The sequence below is a fragment of the Urocitellus parryii genome, chromosome 11 (genome assembly GCF_045843805.1).
Source record: "Urocitellus parryii isolate mUroPar1 chromosome 11, mUroPar1.hap1, whole genome shotgun sequence".
NCBI lineage: Eukaryota > Metazoa > Chordata > Mammalia > Rodentia > Sciuridae > Urocitellus > Urocitellus parryii.
The window spans coordinates 49,098,751-49,118,719 of record NC_135541.1 but is presented as its reverse complement, the minus strand read 5'-3'; the positions used below and the strand labels follow the sequence as shown (position 1 = coordinate 49,118,719).

The window sequence follows — 19,969 nt, the reverse complement described above, 5'->3', positions numbered from 1 at the left end:
GCCTTTTTTAAGTAAAGAGAGCAGATAGAAGTTTGGTCTTACTCTGGTGTGTGTGTGTGTATGTTTCCTTTTAATCCATTTACTGCTTTGGAGAATAAATACTAATTAAAACATTTATCCAGCAGCTTCAATTGTCTGAAGCAATGCTGTCCAATAGAATTTCTTTTGATGTTGGAAGTCTTCTTTATCTCTCTCTGCTGTTTTTTACTAATAGCCACGAGACATATGTGGATATTGAACATTTAAAAAGTGACAGATATAATTGAGGAACTGAATTGGAAGCTTTATGTAATTATAATTAACTTTAAATAGCTACATGTGGCTAGTGGCTACTATTTTTGAACAGTGCAGTCTAGAATACATCCTAGAACCTAGGGGGAAAAAAAGTTCAGAGTATTTTACTCCTAGGAGAGACATTTAGTTCCTCACTTAGAAATGACTTAGAACTTATTTACGTTAGAACTTTTAAGCTCATTGATCTGCTTTTCATTTCATGGATTACAATCAGCAAACTAGAAGTGGCGTTCTGTTTAGAGGCAAAGGCTTGCCAATAGTGTAAAAGATAATCTGCAACAAGAGAAACAGAAAGAAAAACTCTGAAACAGACACAAATACTGATGAAAAAAATAGCACAGGAGCAATTAAACAGCATTAAGGGCAGCACTGTATGAGAACATGCTATAGTAATGTGTGTTTATGATGATGCCCTAAGTAAAATTTAGTTGGTGAACTGTGTTTAAGAAGTTTGGGAGAGTTAGGCTTGGTAGTACATGCCTGTAATCCCAGCAGCTCAGGAGTCTGAGGAGGAGAATCACAGGTTTAAGGCTAGCCTCAGCAACTTAATGAGACCTGGTCTTAAAATAAAAAAATAATAAACTATGAGGGTGTAGCTCAATGGTAAAGCACCTCTGGATTCAATCCCCAGTAACAAAAAAAAAAAAAAAAAAATTCAGGAGTCGGGAAGAAAGATACTCAAAACAGGGCTGAGGTTGTGGCTCAGTGGTAGAGCACTTGGCTAGTACTTGTGAGGCACTGGGTTTGATCCTCAGCACTGCATAAAAATAAATAAATAAATAAATAAAAGCATTGTGTCCATCTACAACTAAAAAATATTTTAAAAAGTACTCAAAACAGTTAAAATGTGAAAAGAAAACAGTTTTGGCATTTCTATTTTTGTTATTTGTCAGTTATGTGAATGATGTGGATCATTTGTTTGCTTCTATATACATTCTCCATTCCTGGATAGCACATGTCTCTGGCTGACTGGGCACCTATTCTTAAAGATTGGTTTGTTTCTCTATGGCTTTTTGCTTGCTGCCATACAAAATGAGGTCCACTTTTCAGTTTTACTTGTGACCATAAACAATTAATTATTTGGTTTATCCTAGTATGGCCAACACGGAGATACTTTAAATAAATCATAAATTTTATTACCTATAATTTCAGGACTACTTATAATCCTGGTCCTGTGAACGTGAATCATACAGCATAAAGCTTAGTGCTGCATTTCAGACTTGAATGCATCTGTTGAAATTAAAGCCTTTTTAACTTAAGAAAGTCACACAAAATCATACATCGTTGTCGTCGTTATTATTATTATTATTATCATCCTAGGAGCTGGGGAAATATGGTCTCCTCTATTACAACGCACTGTTCATGATTCTGCCCACCCTGGCCATTGCATATTTCACAGGAGATGCACAAAAGGTAGGACTTTCTAATTATGGTTAAATGGCTTATGTTGATGAATTACTTTATTGTTTTTGACCAAAAAAAATAGACTGTGGGGTTGTTAAAAAGAAATGTGCTTATTAAGTAACCACACACTGAGAATTTACTCTTTAGTTTACTTATGTCATGCTAACTTCCTTCTTGGCATAAGTGCTGGAGAGTACTAAGGTGCCTCAAAATAGCTCTTGTCAACATAAAAATAGTACATGCTAACTAGTGTCCTTTTCATATATGCCAGAATAGAGGAAGGGAATTTTTACATTTTTATTAAACTATAAAATAGGAATCTTAGCAAACTATCCTTGAGAAGCAAAAGAATCTTGAAATAGTAAAAACTTCAAAACCCTAAGCAAGATTCTAGGCATCACTAGAATTGTCATCTGGCTTAAATTCCAAGTTGTTTTTTTTTCCTTAGGAGATACTTATTACCATGTGGTGCCATGACCATATAAATAGAAACTAATGTTGGTAACCAATTTCTGCAAATGTTTAGTTAAGTAAATCCAAAATAGAGTACTAAAGTAAATCTAGAGAAGAATTTTTCTCTAAAATAAACCTGTATTCCTAGGGAAAAAGTTAATTCCATATTGTTAGAATTTGTAACATTTTGCAAATCAAATTGAAATTCAGAATCCTACCAAGGATTTCTGTCCCAGATTCTTTCTGATAATCCCCCTGGCTAGTACTTCATCAAATACTTATTACTCAATCATTCTTTTTTTTTTTTTTTAAGAAAGAGTGAGAGAGAGGGAAAGAGTGGGAGAGAGAATTTTTTAATATTTATTTTTTAGTATTTGGCGGACACAACATCTTTGTATGTGGTGCTGAGGATGGAACAGATGTGTAAAGTTCTATGATGTGACCTGAGTACTAGAAGATCTAGAAATGGCCCTCAAGTAGGAAACAGAGCTAACTGCTCTGACCAGTTGTGATGAGTAAATTTCTGTGACTGTGAAGAAAATGGTAGGAAAAACTAGCATTTTTTGAATCTGTATTATCTGCTAGTTGCTTTCTATATATAACATAATAGCTTAGAAAGTTTACATTATCTCTAGTTTACTAATGTGAGAGTAGAGGTTCAGAGAAAGTACCAAAGCCATACTAAGGGGTAAGGGGTATAGGGTGGGGGGATGGGGGGTAGTAGGATCAGAATTTAAACCCAAGCCTTATAGCAAAGACTAGGGTCTTTCCACAGTGGTCTGCTTCCTCCTAGCAAGACCCTGACTGAAGTACCCTTTACTCTTTGGAGTAAGAATGTGATGTAAAATGACCAGCCCCTAATGGCAAGATGGTTCCAATTCTTTAGGCCAATTTGTATATGAGAAAGTTAGAAGAATTAATATGGTTAGGTATTCTAAGGACCTAGCAAAGACAGAATTTTCATTATATTAAAACTTTGACCAATAGCTTGTAGCTATTTGAAAAAATTGACCAAAGGAGACATTTCTTCATTCCAGAATGATGACAATTTATGTAAAAAGTTATAATTTGCACATTTTGAAATTCAGTAACTCACATTCATTTTGAAATGCTTTAGTGTAGTTAAGAATGTTTATTCATAGTGTGAAAATTTGCTTTGTCACCTATGTTAGATCTAGTTTTCCTCTTATTCTTTCCTTCCATTTCTAAGCAGAAGAGTAGAATTTTGTATAATAGTCTTTTGTTTTTCTAATAAAAGTGCCAGGCAAAGTCAAGAAAGGTTTATTTTAGAAGAATAATGATTTTGAAGAATGTCAGTTCATTTAAATATTTTCCAGTTAGAATGATAAACTAATTTTAGAAATTGAACTCATTGTTTTATAGTGAAACTCCATCATTATTTTGGATTTTGTATAAATGTTTATTCTCATTCTTATTACTAATAAAACATTTATTGTGGTACAAATGGATATTGGCTTTCTTACAATCCCATGCTCTTTTTCTAAACATTCTTTCCTTAACATCTTCTCCATCTCAACATTCTCATATAGTTAAAGACTATTGTATATCTCACTGTGTTAGACTCAGAAAATAAGAAAAAAGAAGCTGCAATAAAATGGTATCGTCTTTAAAGACCATACCATCTTATTAGGGAGCAGACTTGCCATTCTAAGAGCAACATACTCCTTACGGTTTAGATATAAGGTATCCCCCAAAAGCCTAGGTATGAGACAATATCAAAGTGCATGCCTATTAGTAAGTACTATGAGTATTCAGGTTAGGAAGAAAATGGTGTGAGTTAAGTATCAATAATTGTTGTTTAATGAGGTAGTTCTTGTTTTCTTTTTTGTTTAATTTTTTTTTTTTAGTCGTAGATGGACACAATGCCTTTATTTATTTGTTTGTTTAGTTATTTATTTATTATGTGGTGCTGAGAATCGAACCCAGTGCCTCACACTGGGTTTGATCTTTTTTTTTTTTTTTTTCCTTTTCAATTCTTAGAAGAGCATCTGTTACATAATAAGCACTTAATATATATTCTTCGAAATAGCAGTGATTCTGTAACTGTAGGCAGGTAGGATGTGACTGGAGGAGGTGGGTCACTGGGGGTGTGCCTTGCCTTGGGGGCTTTTCTTTTTTCCTTGTATAGGAGCTCTTCCTCTTGACCACTCCTGAGCTGTTTCCCTCCACTGCACTCTTCTGCCATGATGTTCTGCCTCACCTCAGGCCCAGAAACATGGAACTGGCCATGTATGAACTGGTCATGTATGTATGAGTGCTGGCAGGTACTCTACCACTGAGCCACAATCCCAGCCCAGTTCTTGTTTTCTTAACCACCAAATGCAATAAGCAGTGTTAGCCTGTTTTGGGGCTTGTTTTAGAGACAAGACTTACAAAGGTGGTTGAGTGATTATTTTTTTATTTAAAACAGTCTATATGTAGTAGGTGGAAGCCTACATAACCCAGCGTGTCCAGGAGGTTCATAGTGTTCTACAAGAGGTCTGAGGTTTAGTTTTTCCACTGGAGGATTGATTTTCACAGTAGACAGTGGTTTGTTTGTCTGAAGCCTTATCTAAAAGGGTTTGCATTAAAGAATGGGATATGTGGTAAGGTAAGAGTTTTCTCTGTTCTTTCAAAGACCATATTAAGTGCTTATTATGTGTCAGATGTTCTTCTAAGAGTCTGATTCATTGTCAGATTGTCAGTGTGCTTTTCTTCCTACATGTGCATATGTACATTTGGACAAACATGAGTGTTTATGCATACATTTTTAAATGAGGCTGTTGCCAAAAAACAATTTAAGACTGTTTCTGGCCGTTAGTATACTTTTCCTATTTGGTATGATGCCTTCTACCTGACAAGATACTTCAACATAAATAATTTCCCCTGATCTTTGTTACATACCTCTGTAGTAGGTTGTTATCTGTTTTTCAGATGCTAGAAACATGCTCAAGCCCAGTTGGCAAGGTTCAGAACTAGAACCGGTCTGGCTCCAGAACCCTTGCTTTTTGCCTGAGTACATGTATCTCCCAAAACCATCTGCTGTCCCTGACTTACATTTTCCATTTGGGACTTCATGCAGGGACTTCTTGTAGGACAAGCCCTCAAATGTGAGAAATAACTCAGTGGTGGTTAAAAGAGTAGTATTAGAAGTAGTCAGCAACTTGTCCTTGTCATTAATTATTTACAAACAATCACTGTTCTTTCAAAGACCATATTAAGTGCTTATTATGTGTCAGATGCTCTTCTAAGAATTGAAAAGTAAAAAAAAAAAAAAAAAAAAACAACAAAGACCAAGGTCTTTGCTTTAATTGTGCTTGGATTCCAGTGGGGTGAGATAGACTACACATAAATTATATACTAAGAGCAATGAAGAGAAGTAGAGCATGAGGAGAATGAAGGGAAATGCTGTTTTTTAGTAAGTTAGCTAAGAAAGATGTCTTTACAAGATTCATTTAAGCAGACATGAACTGAATGGATTGAGAAACCAATTTGTGTGGCTTTTTGGAGAGGAAGTAATCTAGATCTAGGTTGAGGAAAAAGCATGTTCTGAATCCTGAGAAATGAGCTCTTAGCATTTTCTGAATGGGTACATATCAGGGAAAGCCAAGGTGGACCTTGAGAAAGAAAGGTGGAAGAGGATAAATGAAAGGTGTGTTCCAGGCAGAACTAAGCATGAGCACAGGCATAGATGCAAGTGTTGTTAGAAGATAGAAGTGTAAGACTTGGAGAGGCCTTGGAGAGCATCTGGTTCAAACGTTTTATTTCATAAATGAGGAAATAGGGGCCAGAGAGGACCCAGGTCTAGATTTCCCAGATTTCCTGATTGTAAGACTAGTGCTGTCATTCTTCTCATTATATCACACCCTGTTTCCTTCTAAATTAGAACCAGTGCTAGACATAGGAATTTGAAATTTACTCTCCAAGTAGTAACAAGTCCTTAAAAGCTAGTGATATAAGTGGTACAATGAAGAGAAATTTGGGCCTACGTGCAGAAAACCAGCAACCTCCAGGTCTGTCCCCATGCACTAGCTGATTTTGGATAAGTCCTTCTGCTCTCCCACTCTGCTTTGTCATGTATAAAATGGGGAGGTTGGGATAAAATGTTCTCAAAGTAGGTCCTTTTCTGGGAAGAGACAGAATTTATGAGCAGTAAAAGTCATATTGGTGTGGACACTACTAGGCTGCTGTCCTCCCAGCTGGCCTGAATCTAGTGCTCCCAGATAATCAGTGCTGATCAACTGCTTTCATCTGTGGGACTCCTGGCTCTCCTGAGCTTAGGCCACTTATTGCATGGAAGCTCTCTTTGTATTGAATGAAAAGATCTCCATGATGAGTGGTTAAATGTAAAAGCATGGTGCAAAGGGTAGGCTTTCTTTGAGTCAAATGAAATGAAAAATAAGACACACATAGTTTATTCACTTATTTCAATAAAGGAACTGGAAAAATTATATATGAAACTAATAAAGTAACCATCAATTTTTGTGTTTGTGTGTGGGAATAGGTATATAGAAAAGAATGAAGGGACACTTCCAAACTCTTCATTTTTCTGAATTGTTTTTATTGTAGAATCATGTGAAGGTATTTAAAAACTGTACTTTATAAAGTGAACAATAAGAAAACTATTTTTTTTGAATAAATGATGAATATTCTGTGATGAATCCTAACTTCAAAAATAACTGGGAAAGATAGAACAAATTTATTTGTTTGCATTTTTAGAGTTGCAGATTCTTGAACTGGATGCAAACTAAAGCAAAATCAGATTTGAATTATTTTTCTCAAAGTCTCACTATTAACTTAAGTAGGCAAAGGAAGAAAAATTTTCCTCTGCTAGGGCAAGAATCCAACAAGAGGCTCTGAAAGGTCCAGAGAGGTATTTGACAGGATTGATACAATCTTTAAGGAAGAATTGGAGGTTAAGGATGAAAAAACTAAATTACCTTAAAGATTAAAAGGCAAGTTCCAATTGAACAATGCATCCCAGTGAGCACCTAGTACAAGGGAAAGCCTTGGGAAAGCATTCTCAGAAACTAGTCTGGTCGTATGTGTGTATGTGTGTGTGTATGTTTGTGTTTTAAAAGTTTATTCAAGGTTTGCAAGTCTTGCATTTACCTTGAACCAAAGAACCAATATTTCAGCACTTAATGTTTTTAAAATACATATCTTCTAAAATATTTTAAAAAGTCCCTACATATTATATGAAGACCAGCTTACTGTTAATAAAAGATATCTAATTAATATAGGTAGAGGTGGAGTGGACATCACTTCACTAATGACTTTCCAAAGTGTTAGGACAGATTGTGTTTAAATTCATTAGTTGCTGCCTCCAAAAGGGAATGTTTGCAGTACAAAGCCAGTGATTCAGAGTCACAGGAGTTGGAGCTCTGCTTTCTGGCAGCACACTCTGCTAGGTATTCTCACGTAGGAATGGAAGAACAGACCTCTTGCTGTGAATCTCACAAGGCCAGTACTGTAGGCACTGGGACATTGTATAATGTCTTCATTATATCACTGGTTATATTCCATGGCTTAGGGGAATGACAAGAAAAGTTGCCACACAAATCATCTGTCTGGAAGTGTCTCTTACGAAGCACTGCTGTTTAAATTATGAAAAAGTTTTAGGCTACTGGGGTAGCCTGTCCAGGGTGACTACTCTTGTTACTAGTCATTTTTATTTTTGAGGATGTGACTTTTCAACAGGAGCAAGAAACTTGGTTAGTAAGTTTAGTAAGTGTAGTTTTGTCATCATACATACGTTTTATATTGGTGGCAGAGCGTAGTAAGCAGCGAGATAGTGAAAATATCTGAGCTCATATTCTCATTTAAGCTAGGAGAAGGGGCAGAGCAGGAGAGGTAGAAAATGGTTATAATAGTGTCAAGGTGGGTAACCCAGCACCACTGATTCTGGGAACTCACCTGACTTTCCCAAGGCAGAGAGAGAACTATGGCAGATCATTTGCACCACTAACATTATCTTTGTTCTGCCTTAGCAAGTTTCCTAGCAGTTTACTTTTAGAAAAGGCCACATTTTTTTCTCAATAGTTTTTTTTTAAGAGAAAGAAATTTCAAAATAAATTTACATCATTTACAACCTTTTACCATGATGTTCTATATAGAGTATAGAAAGCCTAAATTGTTTTAGATTTTTCAAGGTAAGCAGGGAGAAATCAAAACACAGAAAATGTCTCATTTATACTTCAGATTTTAGTTTGCATATAAAATAAGTTATTGACTTTTTGTTTAGCAAGTTTCCCTGAAAGTGGGAATGGTTGCACTTAAGACTGAAATGCACAATGAAATTATTCCATGTTTCTCTTTAGATCAGGAGTGGTAAATCAGTGCAGATATTATCCTGTGCTCTTATGGTCAAGGACGAATAGTCACAGTACTTTCCTTTTTGAGCCTGGACATAGCCTCAGAATGTTTCCCACTACAGTGGTTTAGACAGCCAGAATTAATCAATTAGAGCTGGTACAAAAGAAAAAATCTTGAGGGCACAGTGGTTCATGCCTATAATCCCAGTGTCTCTGGAGGCGGAGACAGGAGGATGGTGAGTTCAAAGCTAGCCTCAGCAAAAGCGAGGTGCTAAGCAACTTAGTGAGACCCTGTCTCTAAATAAAATACAAAATAGGGTTGGGGATATGGCTCTGTGGTTGAGTGCCCCTCAGATCAATCCCTGGTACCAAAAAAAAAAAAAAAAAAAAAATCTGATTGCATTCCTGGACTAGATTTTAGTTTTATTATTGTATGTCATTTTGGTGCTTAATCTTACTCAGATACTCCCTAAATCTTTTAATTTCCTTTTCTAAGCAAGTAAAGAACAAATTTTATAGTTAACCTTTTTTGTTTCAAATATTTTTATTTGACTAAAAATCTTACACAGAACATGGTAGGTCCATATAACCTTTGCCCTTTGATTGTATGACACTCTTTTCACTCCTGGAGGTTTTGACCCGTGGAATTACATGATACCACCAGCACCTGTAGAGGTGGAGACTTCATTCAAAACAGAAGGAAGCCTAAGAAAGCATCTTTGTATGTTCAGTCTGTAACCACAGCCACCACTTGGCCAAGATTGCAGATCATGGAGCTTGTAGCAGAATCCTATTTAGTTCTGTGTTATGCACAGAATGACCAGTCAGGTCATTCTCGTCACAGTGACTCTTTATCAGAGTTTTCTCTAGAGGCAGAAGTTTTGTTTAAACATTTTATTTTTCCTGATTAAAAAAAGTACATGATCGTTGTGCCTTCTGTATCTCCTATCATAGGGAAAATAAAAAGGTTTGCCTGTTGGGGCTGTGGGTGTTGCTTAATAGTAGAGCACTTGCCTAGCATGTGTATGGCCCTGGGTTCAGTCCCCAGAACATTAAAAAAATTTTTTTTCTTCCCTGCAAATCTACCACCATGAGTTAATAATGGTAGTGGTGGAAGCTTAAGTAAATAATCTCTTCTGTTTATAAATTCTGTGTATATTTATATAATTTATATATCTTATTTTATTCTCCCAGTTGTTTCTAACAAAAAGCAGAAGGAGCAGATTGTTTTCTACCTTTGTAATATAGACAAGGGCTCACAGAGGTTAAATGACTTTATTATGACCTCACAGAAAGTTAATGCAGAGTTACAAGTAGAACTCCTGCTTTTGACTCACAGATCTGATAAGAGCAGCCATCGAGTAGAAAAACTTGTGTTGTTTCCCAGAAGTATAGATAGAAGGACTGTAGGCTGTGGAGCTGAACAAGCTCTTACTAGCTGAATAATTTTGGAAAAGTTACTGAATATTTCTGAGTCTGGCACATAGGAAGCTTGTAATAAGTGGTAGCTTTTATTGCTTTCTTAATGCTGTCCTTATGGCAGATGGCAGGGAGGGTGGGCTCTTGAGGTGACTAAATGGGTCATATTTGTCCTTCAGCTGTACTTTCAAATGGCTGCTGCTGATTTTGTTGCTGTCAAAGATCTATTCTTGTGGTAAAGTAGAGGAATGCAGCAGGCTACTTGTGCCATAGACTGGCTTTCTTCAGACATAGGCCAAATACTTAGGGAAATGGGGAAAATAAATCCTCTGAGAATTATTTTTCTGTTTTTGAATCGTATAAATAGAATAATGGCCATAAGATTTATTTTAATATTCTACAGAATAGTTACTATGTCCCCAAGGGTGGGGGGCCTATGCAGTATATATTTGGGGCATTTTTCCTGAATAAAATTTAATGTTCATTGTAAGGAGCCATGGACTTGGAATGTGTAGATTTGAGTCTAATATATTAGCTATGTGACCTAAAGTTAGTTAGTCATTTGATGTCTTCTGGGGATAATATGACTTGGCTTTTTCATCTTAAGAGGGTTATCACGGGACTCAAATGACATGATCTATTCAGAAGCACTCCACAAATATTAGGCAGTATTATTTATTGCTGTAGTTTTCTATTTCATTATGAGCAGACCTAATTAAATCCTCTTTAGCATAGTGCCCCAAGGCCTGACTTAATACATGTCAGAGTCGTGCCCCGTTAGCATAGGAGATTAAGGAGGGAAGGATCTCCTGTATATAGAGTATAGAGAGATTTATTTAAGGTTTTTGCTATATAATTCTGATTATTTTTTACTCTTAGGTCATCCATGCATGTGTGTGTGTACCAGATGTACATGATTAAAGATATTCATCAAGAATGTATAAAAAAAACTTAAAACTCAATCATCAGAAGACTTTTAATTAAAATTTGGCAAAAGATTTGGGTAGACTATAAAAAAAGAAATACTGATGTCAGATAAGCACATTAAAAGATACCCAATCCTTGTTAGTCATTAGGGAAACAAATTAGAATTCTGAAATGCCACATGTCACTGACCAGAATAGCCTCTGGGAATTCTAAATATTGATGAACATGTACAATGGTGAGAGCTCTCATACAGTGCTGGGGAGAATATATAATTATGTAGCTACTTTGGAAAAAAGTTTACAGTTTATAAGAAAAAAGTTTATCTTATAATATTAAGGATAAATTTACCAAAAGAACTAGCAATCTAATGTCCTAGATATTTACCAAAGGCAAATAATAATGTGTTAATAGACTTTTACTCCAAGGTTAATTGCAGCTTTATTTATAATAACAATTGTAGAAACAGCCCAAATAAAAGTCCATTGACTCTTGACTAAACAAATTGTGGTGTGTGCATATATGTGTGTGTGTGTGTGTGTGTGATGATATATATATATAAGTTATATATATATATATATATATATATATATATATATGATATCATGTCATATATATATGAACAATAAATCTCCCAGAGTAGATCTTAGGTGTATTTGTATAATTACTTCTATACTTGAGTTTTCACATATTGCCAAGGAGGAAATTTTTTTGAGGGGGGGAGGAAATACCTGAGATTGAATTCAGGGGTGCTTGACCACATCCCTAACCCTGTTTTGTATTTTATTAGAGACAAGGTCTCACTGAGTTGTTTAGTGCTTCACTAAATTGCTGAGGCTGGCTTTGAACTCACAATCCTCCTGCCGTTGCCTCCCTAGCTGCTAGGATTACAGGTGTGCGCCACTGCACCTGGCTAGAAATGTGTTTTAATGTTGGAGAAAACCTTTAATGCTAGTACATTAACAGCCATCTGGGAGAATAGCTGAGTTTAGCCAGAGTGGAAGTGTGCCTGAAGAAAATAGATATTTCTTTGCACCAGTAGGGAGAAGTACAAAAATCTCCCCACATTACATTTTAGAAAGTAGGATGTCTTTTAAAAATTTTTGTTGGTTCAGTTTGATATATTTGAAACTTGAACATCACTCTATCCTGGGAGTGATGCAGGGAAATGCATGCCTGTGTGTGTGTGTGTGTGTGTGTGTGTGCGTGTGCGCGCACACGTGTGCATGTGCATGAGTGCATGTGCATGTTGGGGGTACACACATAAAAGGATTTTCATTAATGAATGAATGAGCTCCTTCTGAGGGCCTGCTCTAAAATCTAATGCTTCCTTGCGTATTACAGGCAATGGAGTTTGAAGGTTGGGCCGACACCCTCTTTCTTCTACAGTTTACCCTCTCCTGTGTGATGGGGTGAGTGTTTATCACCTTGTTAGCAGGTAGTTTTCCTAGAGACATAGATTAGAGAAATTTGTTCAGGAGTTCATTTGCCTCATTACCCAGTATCTGTTTGGGCTCCTGAGTGTGTCAGCTTAGGATAATCAATTCCAGACTCAAGTGGTTTCATAGTACCACCTGGGAGTGTGCTCTTAAGGCTGCTGAGTTGATCCCAAAGTCATGTTAGAGGAAGAAAAGAGCTGATGTTTATCCATTGGCCTTGTCTATAATAAGCATCATTATATTTCAGTATGCATTATTTTATCTATACATTGACAGTTTGACACATGTTGTTGTTTTCTTACCTATGAGAAAGCAGGCTCAAAAATTAATTATCAAAGTTTGCACAAGCAGTAGATGGCAAGGCTGCATTTGACTTTGGGGCTAATTGACTTCTCTCTACCGTGTTGTCTTCTGTCTAGAAGAGAAGATGTAAAAGGCAAAGAGTATCTGCAAACATGCTTCTCTCCTCACTATCATGTTTCTATAATGTGTCCTTCCCTTAGCCAGTCAGCTCATCTGTGACTGGACCTGCCACATAGTGAGCAGGTGCTTCAGAATATAATGACATGCTTCCCTAGGATTAAGTCAGCTCAAAAGCCTCAGTGGAAACCTAGGATTTCCAAGTGCTGCTACTTAGTTATTGAGGGGGCCTGTATCCCCTCTTAAAGTAGTTCCAGTTTGATTTTCTTCCATCCTTAAGAATCCCTCTTGCCTTCATCCTGTCCAGAGGTCACATTGTCCTCATGAGAGGTATACAAGTGAGCTAGGGTTGTGAGATCTGAGCTTTCTGTCTAGCTTAGGTGAGATAGTAGGAAGCATGATTGCTAAAGAATACTCATCATTATAAGTAATAGTTTCATGGTTTTGTTGAAGGGATCAGAAAAACACCAGGACAGGAATTGGATGTGTGTTTCTCTTTAGAAGTCTTAAAAAATCTGAAGCTTCAGTGTAACAACAGTGAGGTGAAGAAAGCGCACAGTTGCTCGGTGACCAGAATGAGCTAGCATGGCCAACACTGACTATTTTCTCTTGGCTACAGATTATTTTAAAGTAAGCACTGGGTCTTCATTATGATGTACCTTTTCCTTCTTCACCCTAGGTTCATCTTGATGTATGCCACAGTGCTCTGCACTCAGTATAATTCTGCTCTTACAACTACAATAGTTGGCTGTATTAAGGTAAGTTGAAAAAAAAATACTGGTATCTTTTTGGTATGTGCTTTTTTTGATTATTGATCCTCTAAAATAATAATCTTTTTATGTTCTTAAGTCCCATAATCCTTATTTCCTGTTCTATCTTATTAGTTTTGATGGGTTGTGTTGCATTTCTAACAGTCCTTAAGAATTCAGGAAGGGCCTGGTCTGCTTGCAGGCAACTTAGCTCTGAGGAGTGCGGGAAAAGGAAAATGTATTATCTTAGAGTAGAGGAAGAAAGAAAATTTAGGCTATTTGTGACAGGGCAGATGAATAGCTTAGTAGTGATAGGCCCATCCCATTAACCGAAGCAAGAACTGCTCTGTTTCACTGAGTTCTGGTGTTCTGTGTGAAGAGGTGCTGGCCAAAAGCTAATCAAGGGTGCTTTTCCTATGACTGAGCCAGACCTTATATGACCCACTTTTAAAAATTGTGTCTGACATTTTCAGTAATGTTGCTTCCTCCTGAACTGTTTTATTTGAGGGAGACTCATTTGTCTTCAGCCAAGAGAGCCAAGTTGACTTGAGTATTGAGCTAAAGTTCACTGAAGCCTGAGACCTCTTTCATCTGACTTTGTGATTCTAGCTCTTTAAGATCAAGGAGGTCATGGCATATCTGAATTAGCCAAGTGGGTTTACTTTCTAAAAAAGACAAGACAGAGAGGTAAGTCCATGATCATTTGGGAAGAAGAGGATGGTTACTTTGGTGGCTTCCTTTCTGATGCTTCAATAGTCATCAGTAGAGGTAACATTTTTACTGACTACTAAGTAAAAAATGCCCCCAGTAGAGTGGGGCCCATCCCTGGTGTTCTGCACCCCCAGTGGAATGAGGCCTGTCCAATCTCCTGTTAGAAATCAGATTGGGTTATAATTTCCTAAAGTCTGTAGCTTCGAATCATGAAATTAGAGTGTTTGACATGAATAGAATTCTAAATTAAGCTATAACAAGTCAATTGTGTGAATTCTCCCAGAAAGCTAAAGACAAGAGACTGGGCTGACTGAGATAGTTTTAGCCCCTCAAAATAGCTCTCTGCTGTGTTTTGGTTTTGCATAGTGATGCTTCAAGAGCAAAGTGGATGGCTTGTATCTTTAGAATAAGAGCAGTTGGAACATAGGAGATAGGGCATTTGGTACCATGTTTTAGCTAAGGAGAAGGATGGGGTAGGAAAGCCTATGTTTGGTTTAAATAATTAAATGACTTGTTTGGAATTTCTTAGTGTGTACTTGACTGTTGTGAACATGGGATACACACACAGTGATACCTAATGTGTGTCTATACTTTTCTTTTGGTATACTTTTGATATAATTTTGATATATTCTTTTGATATAATTAAGTAACCAAGGATTTACTCAGTCCCAAGGGAGCAGATTTATTTCAGACCTTTGAGGGAAAAACTGTATTACCGGATTAATTGCTTTTGCTCCTCACTGCTGCATGGTCTCACTGTTGAAGGAGAGCTAATAGATGGGAGTTAGAATCTACCAAAGCTACAGTGGTGCTTCTTTCATTAACTTTTCTGCTTTTCTTTTACTAGCTTTTCTGCTCAGCTGTTCTTTCAGGCGGCTTTAAGCTTCTTTCTGTTCTTAAGGATCCCAACTTCACAAACCCTCTGTCAGATTCCTCATGTCTCTTTGGTGAGGTGTGATAGGAAAATCACTTAGTATTTCTGGTTAAAAAAGGAATCCCCAGGCCTACTGCAGATAAACTAAATCACAATCTGTAGAGTATAACCTGGAAATCTTCATTTTTAACAAGGTTTCCAGGTAATTCTCAGATACACTAAAGTTGGAGAATTACAGTCTTAGTTTTGAGCTCACAGTATACTCTTCTGTGCTTCCTGTAACATTCTGTCTGGGGGAGGTTGGTGTCCTCCTGATAGCAAATGTTGCTTAAGATACCCTAATATATACCTACAACTTTTCTGATATTGAGCAGCAAGTTGTGCTCTTGGTAGGCCCCCCTCCTTTCTGAAGTTTCCTGGACAGTTTATGCAAATTAATTCACTTTCTCCCTGGATCTTTGTATTCAAAGAGAGGTCCTGTTATTTACTTTTCCAGCATACCTATTGGCCTTATTTACTATTACAAAATACATATATTTTATCCTTCAGTAACAAAATCTGCTCTAGGGCTGGGGCTGTAGATCAGTGGCATAGCTTGGTCTGATGCACTGGGTTTGATCCTTAGCACACATAAAAATAAACAAATAAAATAAAGTCCTGATGTCTGTCTACAAATACAAGAAAAAAACCAAAAAACCCTGCTGTAAGGTAACTTGCTGTCACTGTCCTTAGACCTAGAAGAAGCTGGTGTAATTTTGAATGCTTTCTGAAAGAGCACTCTTATGAAAGTTATTTCGAAGTTTTGTTTTTAGTTTTTGTTTTTTTCACTACTGAAGATTGCACTGATTGCCTTAGCTAGGCAAGCAGTCTACCACCAAGCTATAACCAAGTCCTGGCCTTTAGGCCTGATCCAGAAATGTTGCTACATTGACAGTTTATGGTAGTTTCAAAAGAGAGGGAAGCAGTAACTTATGAATATAAAAGAAGGAATATTTGAAAGGAATTGAATGATAGTTTAAACTTTAGAAAGTCGTTTTCTGCTTTTTTAATCTGAAGATAATTAAAGAGAGCTGGATGTTTATACCTAGGAGTGTCAGAAGTGATTTTAGATATAATACTTCAAAATGACTTCCCATGTGTTATTGAAGATAGCAAGGAAAATTTCTCTAATAATAGTCTTCATGTTGGCAAAGTTCCCATCATCCCCTTTTTCCTTTTTAAAAGAAGAGGAAAGATGTTTGCATGTTAGCATTCTTTCATTCTTTATTCTTTCTCTCATAATCAGTAGTTATCCCAATTAGAGTAAAAAGCCATCTGTCAGCCATCCCACAAGGCAGGGAAAGTTTGATAATCTTGTTAATGATCTACAAGCATTTACTTCTGGAGAAATAATTTGGGAACAGGCTAATGTCATTGACTTCTTACTGGTGTCCTTGTTCATACTACACTCACTTTAGGGTTAATGGGTTTATGTTGTTACTGTTTGTTTGTTTTTGTATTTTAAGGGTATTTAAGGTCACAGCATGGATGAGATTATATGTACATTTAAAAAACTTGGTTAAACCTATGTAACAATATATCACTTTTTTTCTTTTTAGAATATATTAATAACTTACATTGGAATGGTCTTTGGTGGAGATTATATTTTCACATGGACAAATTTCATTGGCTTAAATATCAGGTAAATAAAAATGTTTAATTAAATATAACCTCATTGACAAATAGGGTTTAGATAGTCAAAATAATGTCACAGTAAGCTTGTGTTATTTAATGGCAAATTTATTTACTTATTAAATAATATTTATGGAATGCTTACATTGTGCTAGATATTTAATGTCTCTACATAATGCTTTTTGAGAAAAAGGGAGAAAATAATTTCATATTCTGTGCACAGTATTTAGGAAATCTTTTCTGGTAGGTAAACTTCCTTTATTTAGCTTTCAAAGGATGGTTGTTTAATTATACTAGCTGGCAGTGAAGCATTCTCAAAAATTAAGAGCTAAAGAATTCCACTTCTTGGGCTAGGGTTGTGGATCAGTGGTAGAGATTTGCCTTCCACGTGTGAGGCACTGGATTTGATCCTCAGCACCACATATAAATAAATAAAGATATTGTGTCCATCTGTAACTAAAAAAAAAAAGAATACCAGCCCTGTTACAATTGATTTGTATATATCAGTAACTTTCTTTAGATCTTACTTAATCTTTATCAGTTCAGGTATTTATGAAAAATCATTTCTAGTTTTGGCAATTTGAATTTCACGGTTTTAAATGTTAGTTGTATGCCTAAAAATTATCACGTTTATATTTGGGACAGACCCCTGTTCTAAAATTAAATTTGTTTAACAGCCTACTTGACATATCTAGCTGACCTGTCCAAAACTGAGCTCCTTTTATTTCCTCCACTTCTCCTCCACCCACTGTCTCTATCATCTTGGTTGTTGGAGATGCTATCCTTCTAGATGCTCAATTCAAAAACTTTGGAGTTATCCTTGACTTTCCTATCTTGTATCCAATGTCCAGTGTGTTAGCAAATTTTGTTGGCTTTATCTTCAGAAAATATCCAGCAAAGGATCACTTCTCACCTTCTGCATTACTTTCATCATCATTTAACCTCAGCATCTCTGGTCTAGATTTTTACCCTAGTGTTAAATACTTGTATGCCTGGTTTGACTCATGAACCTTCCTCTTCCCAGTCAATTCTCAACAGAATAGTCAGTGTAGGCTTATCAAAGGTAATTAGATCATTCTTTCAATTCTCCCAATAACTACCTTAGCTTTCTAAGTCCTTACTAGATCCTGTAATATCTGTCCCCTCTTTACCTCTCTAATTTTCTTACCTTCTCTCTTACTCCACTTCATCCACTTAAACCTCTTGTTGTTCTCTAGAATGTTGAGCATGCTCTCTCTTTATGGCTGCTGGACTAGATTTTTCTTCTGCCTGGAACATTTGCATGCCTTATTCCTTTATGTCTGTAAATTTTTGCAGAAATGTTACCTTCTCAAGTAAATCCACACTGACCACCTTATTTTAAAGTGCAATGTTCTTTCTTTTAACATCCTTTTACCCTGTCTCTTCTACTTATCTTTTCCAGAGCATCACCATCTAATATCATGTATAATTTGCTTACTTGTATTTACTATTTCTGTCTCCCCTGCTAGAATGTAAGTTCCATGAGGATAGAAATCTCTGCTTTTATTTTTCACTGATGTTTTTCAAGCTTCTAGGATGAGTCCTGATAGTTGCTTAATAATAATTGCTTTCTGAATTCTGTATGGATTGGTAAATAAGCACTTTGGGAACTGTAAGGATCTCTAGTAGTATAGGTAATATCTTTTTAACATACAGCAAATTGTTTAATTTCTCTTATCTTTTAGTTCTTAAAATGTAAACCAATGATAATAACTATTCTATCTTCCTGATGAATCAATATGAAAATTAATACTAATATTACTAACAGGTTAATAAATCATTTTTGGCCTTTCCACTGTTGTTGTCTGTCTTTTAGAGGAAAAATCATTTGTTATTTGAAGGATCAGGGGTTGGTAGGAAGATTGGTATAGTATATAGATAACTGAAGAATGAATATTTTAAGAGGTTGAGTTTGAGACCTTGATTGGAATTGCATTGATGCTTACCTTCTTTGTGACTTTGAGCAAATTGTTTATCCCTTCTGAGTTTGTTTTCTTATGTGTTGGGAATGAAAATAACTATTTCTTTAGAGGTGTTAGAGTGAAACAATGATAAATATAAAGTACCCATTCACTCCTTAATATCGGTCTTAATATTTCATGAATATATATGAGGAGGGTCAGGATGGGGTAAAATGGAGAATCTGTTCTGAGTGTGCCCTGAATTTCATTTTTAAAAATCTGAATTAAAGGATCATGTGACACAAATATAGACCCAACTCAGGGATGAGTTGGTTTTCTTTTTGTCTTCCTTGAAATAAATGATATAATGGCCAAAATGAAGTAAGAACTTCTGTTTCAGATCTCTGCCACTCAAATCTCCTGTAAGATAGAAAGGTTAGGTATCAATATACAAAAAACTGTTGTATTTCTATATATTAAACCACCTGAAAAAGAAATTAAGAAAACAATTTTATTTAAAATAGCATCAAAAATAAAATATTTATAAATAAATTTAACCAAGAAAGCAAAATATTTATTACACACTGAAAACTATGGTACATTGATAAAAAAAAATCAAAGACCCCCCCCACCCCCCCCATGCGCTATTGGAAAGATATTGTATATTCTTTCTTCAAGACTTAATATTATTAAAATGCCCATACTACTCAAAGCAGTGCACAGATTTAAGTGCTATTCCCATCAAATCCAAATGGCATTTCTTACAGAATAGAAAAAAGTCCTAAAATTCATACAGAGTATCAAAAGACCCAAGAACAGCCAAAGCTGTCTTGAGAAAGAATAAGATAGAGGTACCACATTTCCTGATTTCATAATTTATTACTAAGCTGAAGTAATTTAATAAATAGAGTTCTGGCATAAAGCCTTCTGGGCGAACAAAATAGAGAACCCAGAAATTAACCCACATATTTGTGATCAATTGATTTTTGACAAAGATGCCAAGAACATACAGTGGGGAGAGGATAATGCTTTCAATAAATGGTGTTGGCAAAATTGTATATCCACATGCAAAATAATGAAATCACTCTCTTATCTTACACTATATACAGAAATTAACTCAAATTGGTTTAAAGACTTAAGCATAAGACCTGGAACTGTAAAATCCCTAAAAGAATAAGGACAGTACTTCATGACCTTGGTCTTGAGTTCATGGATCTGGCATCAAAAGCACAGACAAAAATAGATAATTGGGACTACATTAAATGAAAAAGCTTTGGCACAGTAAAGGAGACAGCAGAGGGATAAAGCTACCCACAGAATGGGACAAAAGACTTAGCAAACCATGTAGCTGATAAAGGGTTAATTTCCAAAATAC

The 19,969-nt window shown here is 36.0% G+C and overlaps 1 protein-coding gene across 1 annotated transcript in view; it reads left to right on the top strand.

The window, feature by feature from the left end:
- Slc35d1 (solute carrier family 35 member D1) overlaps positions 1–19,969 on the top strand; it is a 46,686-nt gene that overhangs the window by 9,935 nt on the left and 16,782 nt on the right. The window contains exons 8-11 of the mRNA XM_026409725.2: positions 1,615–1,707; positions 12,153–12,220; positions 13,347–13,425; positions 16,600–16,682. Of these exons, the coding sequence (XP_026265510.2) occupies positions 1,615–1,707; positions 12,153–12,220; positions 13,347–13,425; positions 16,600–16,682 (323 nt within the window). The remainder of the gene's footprint in view (positions 1–1,614; positions 1,708–12,152; positions 12,221–13,346; positions 13,426–16,599; positions 16,683–19,969) is intronic.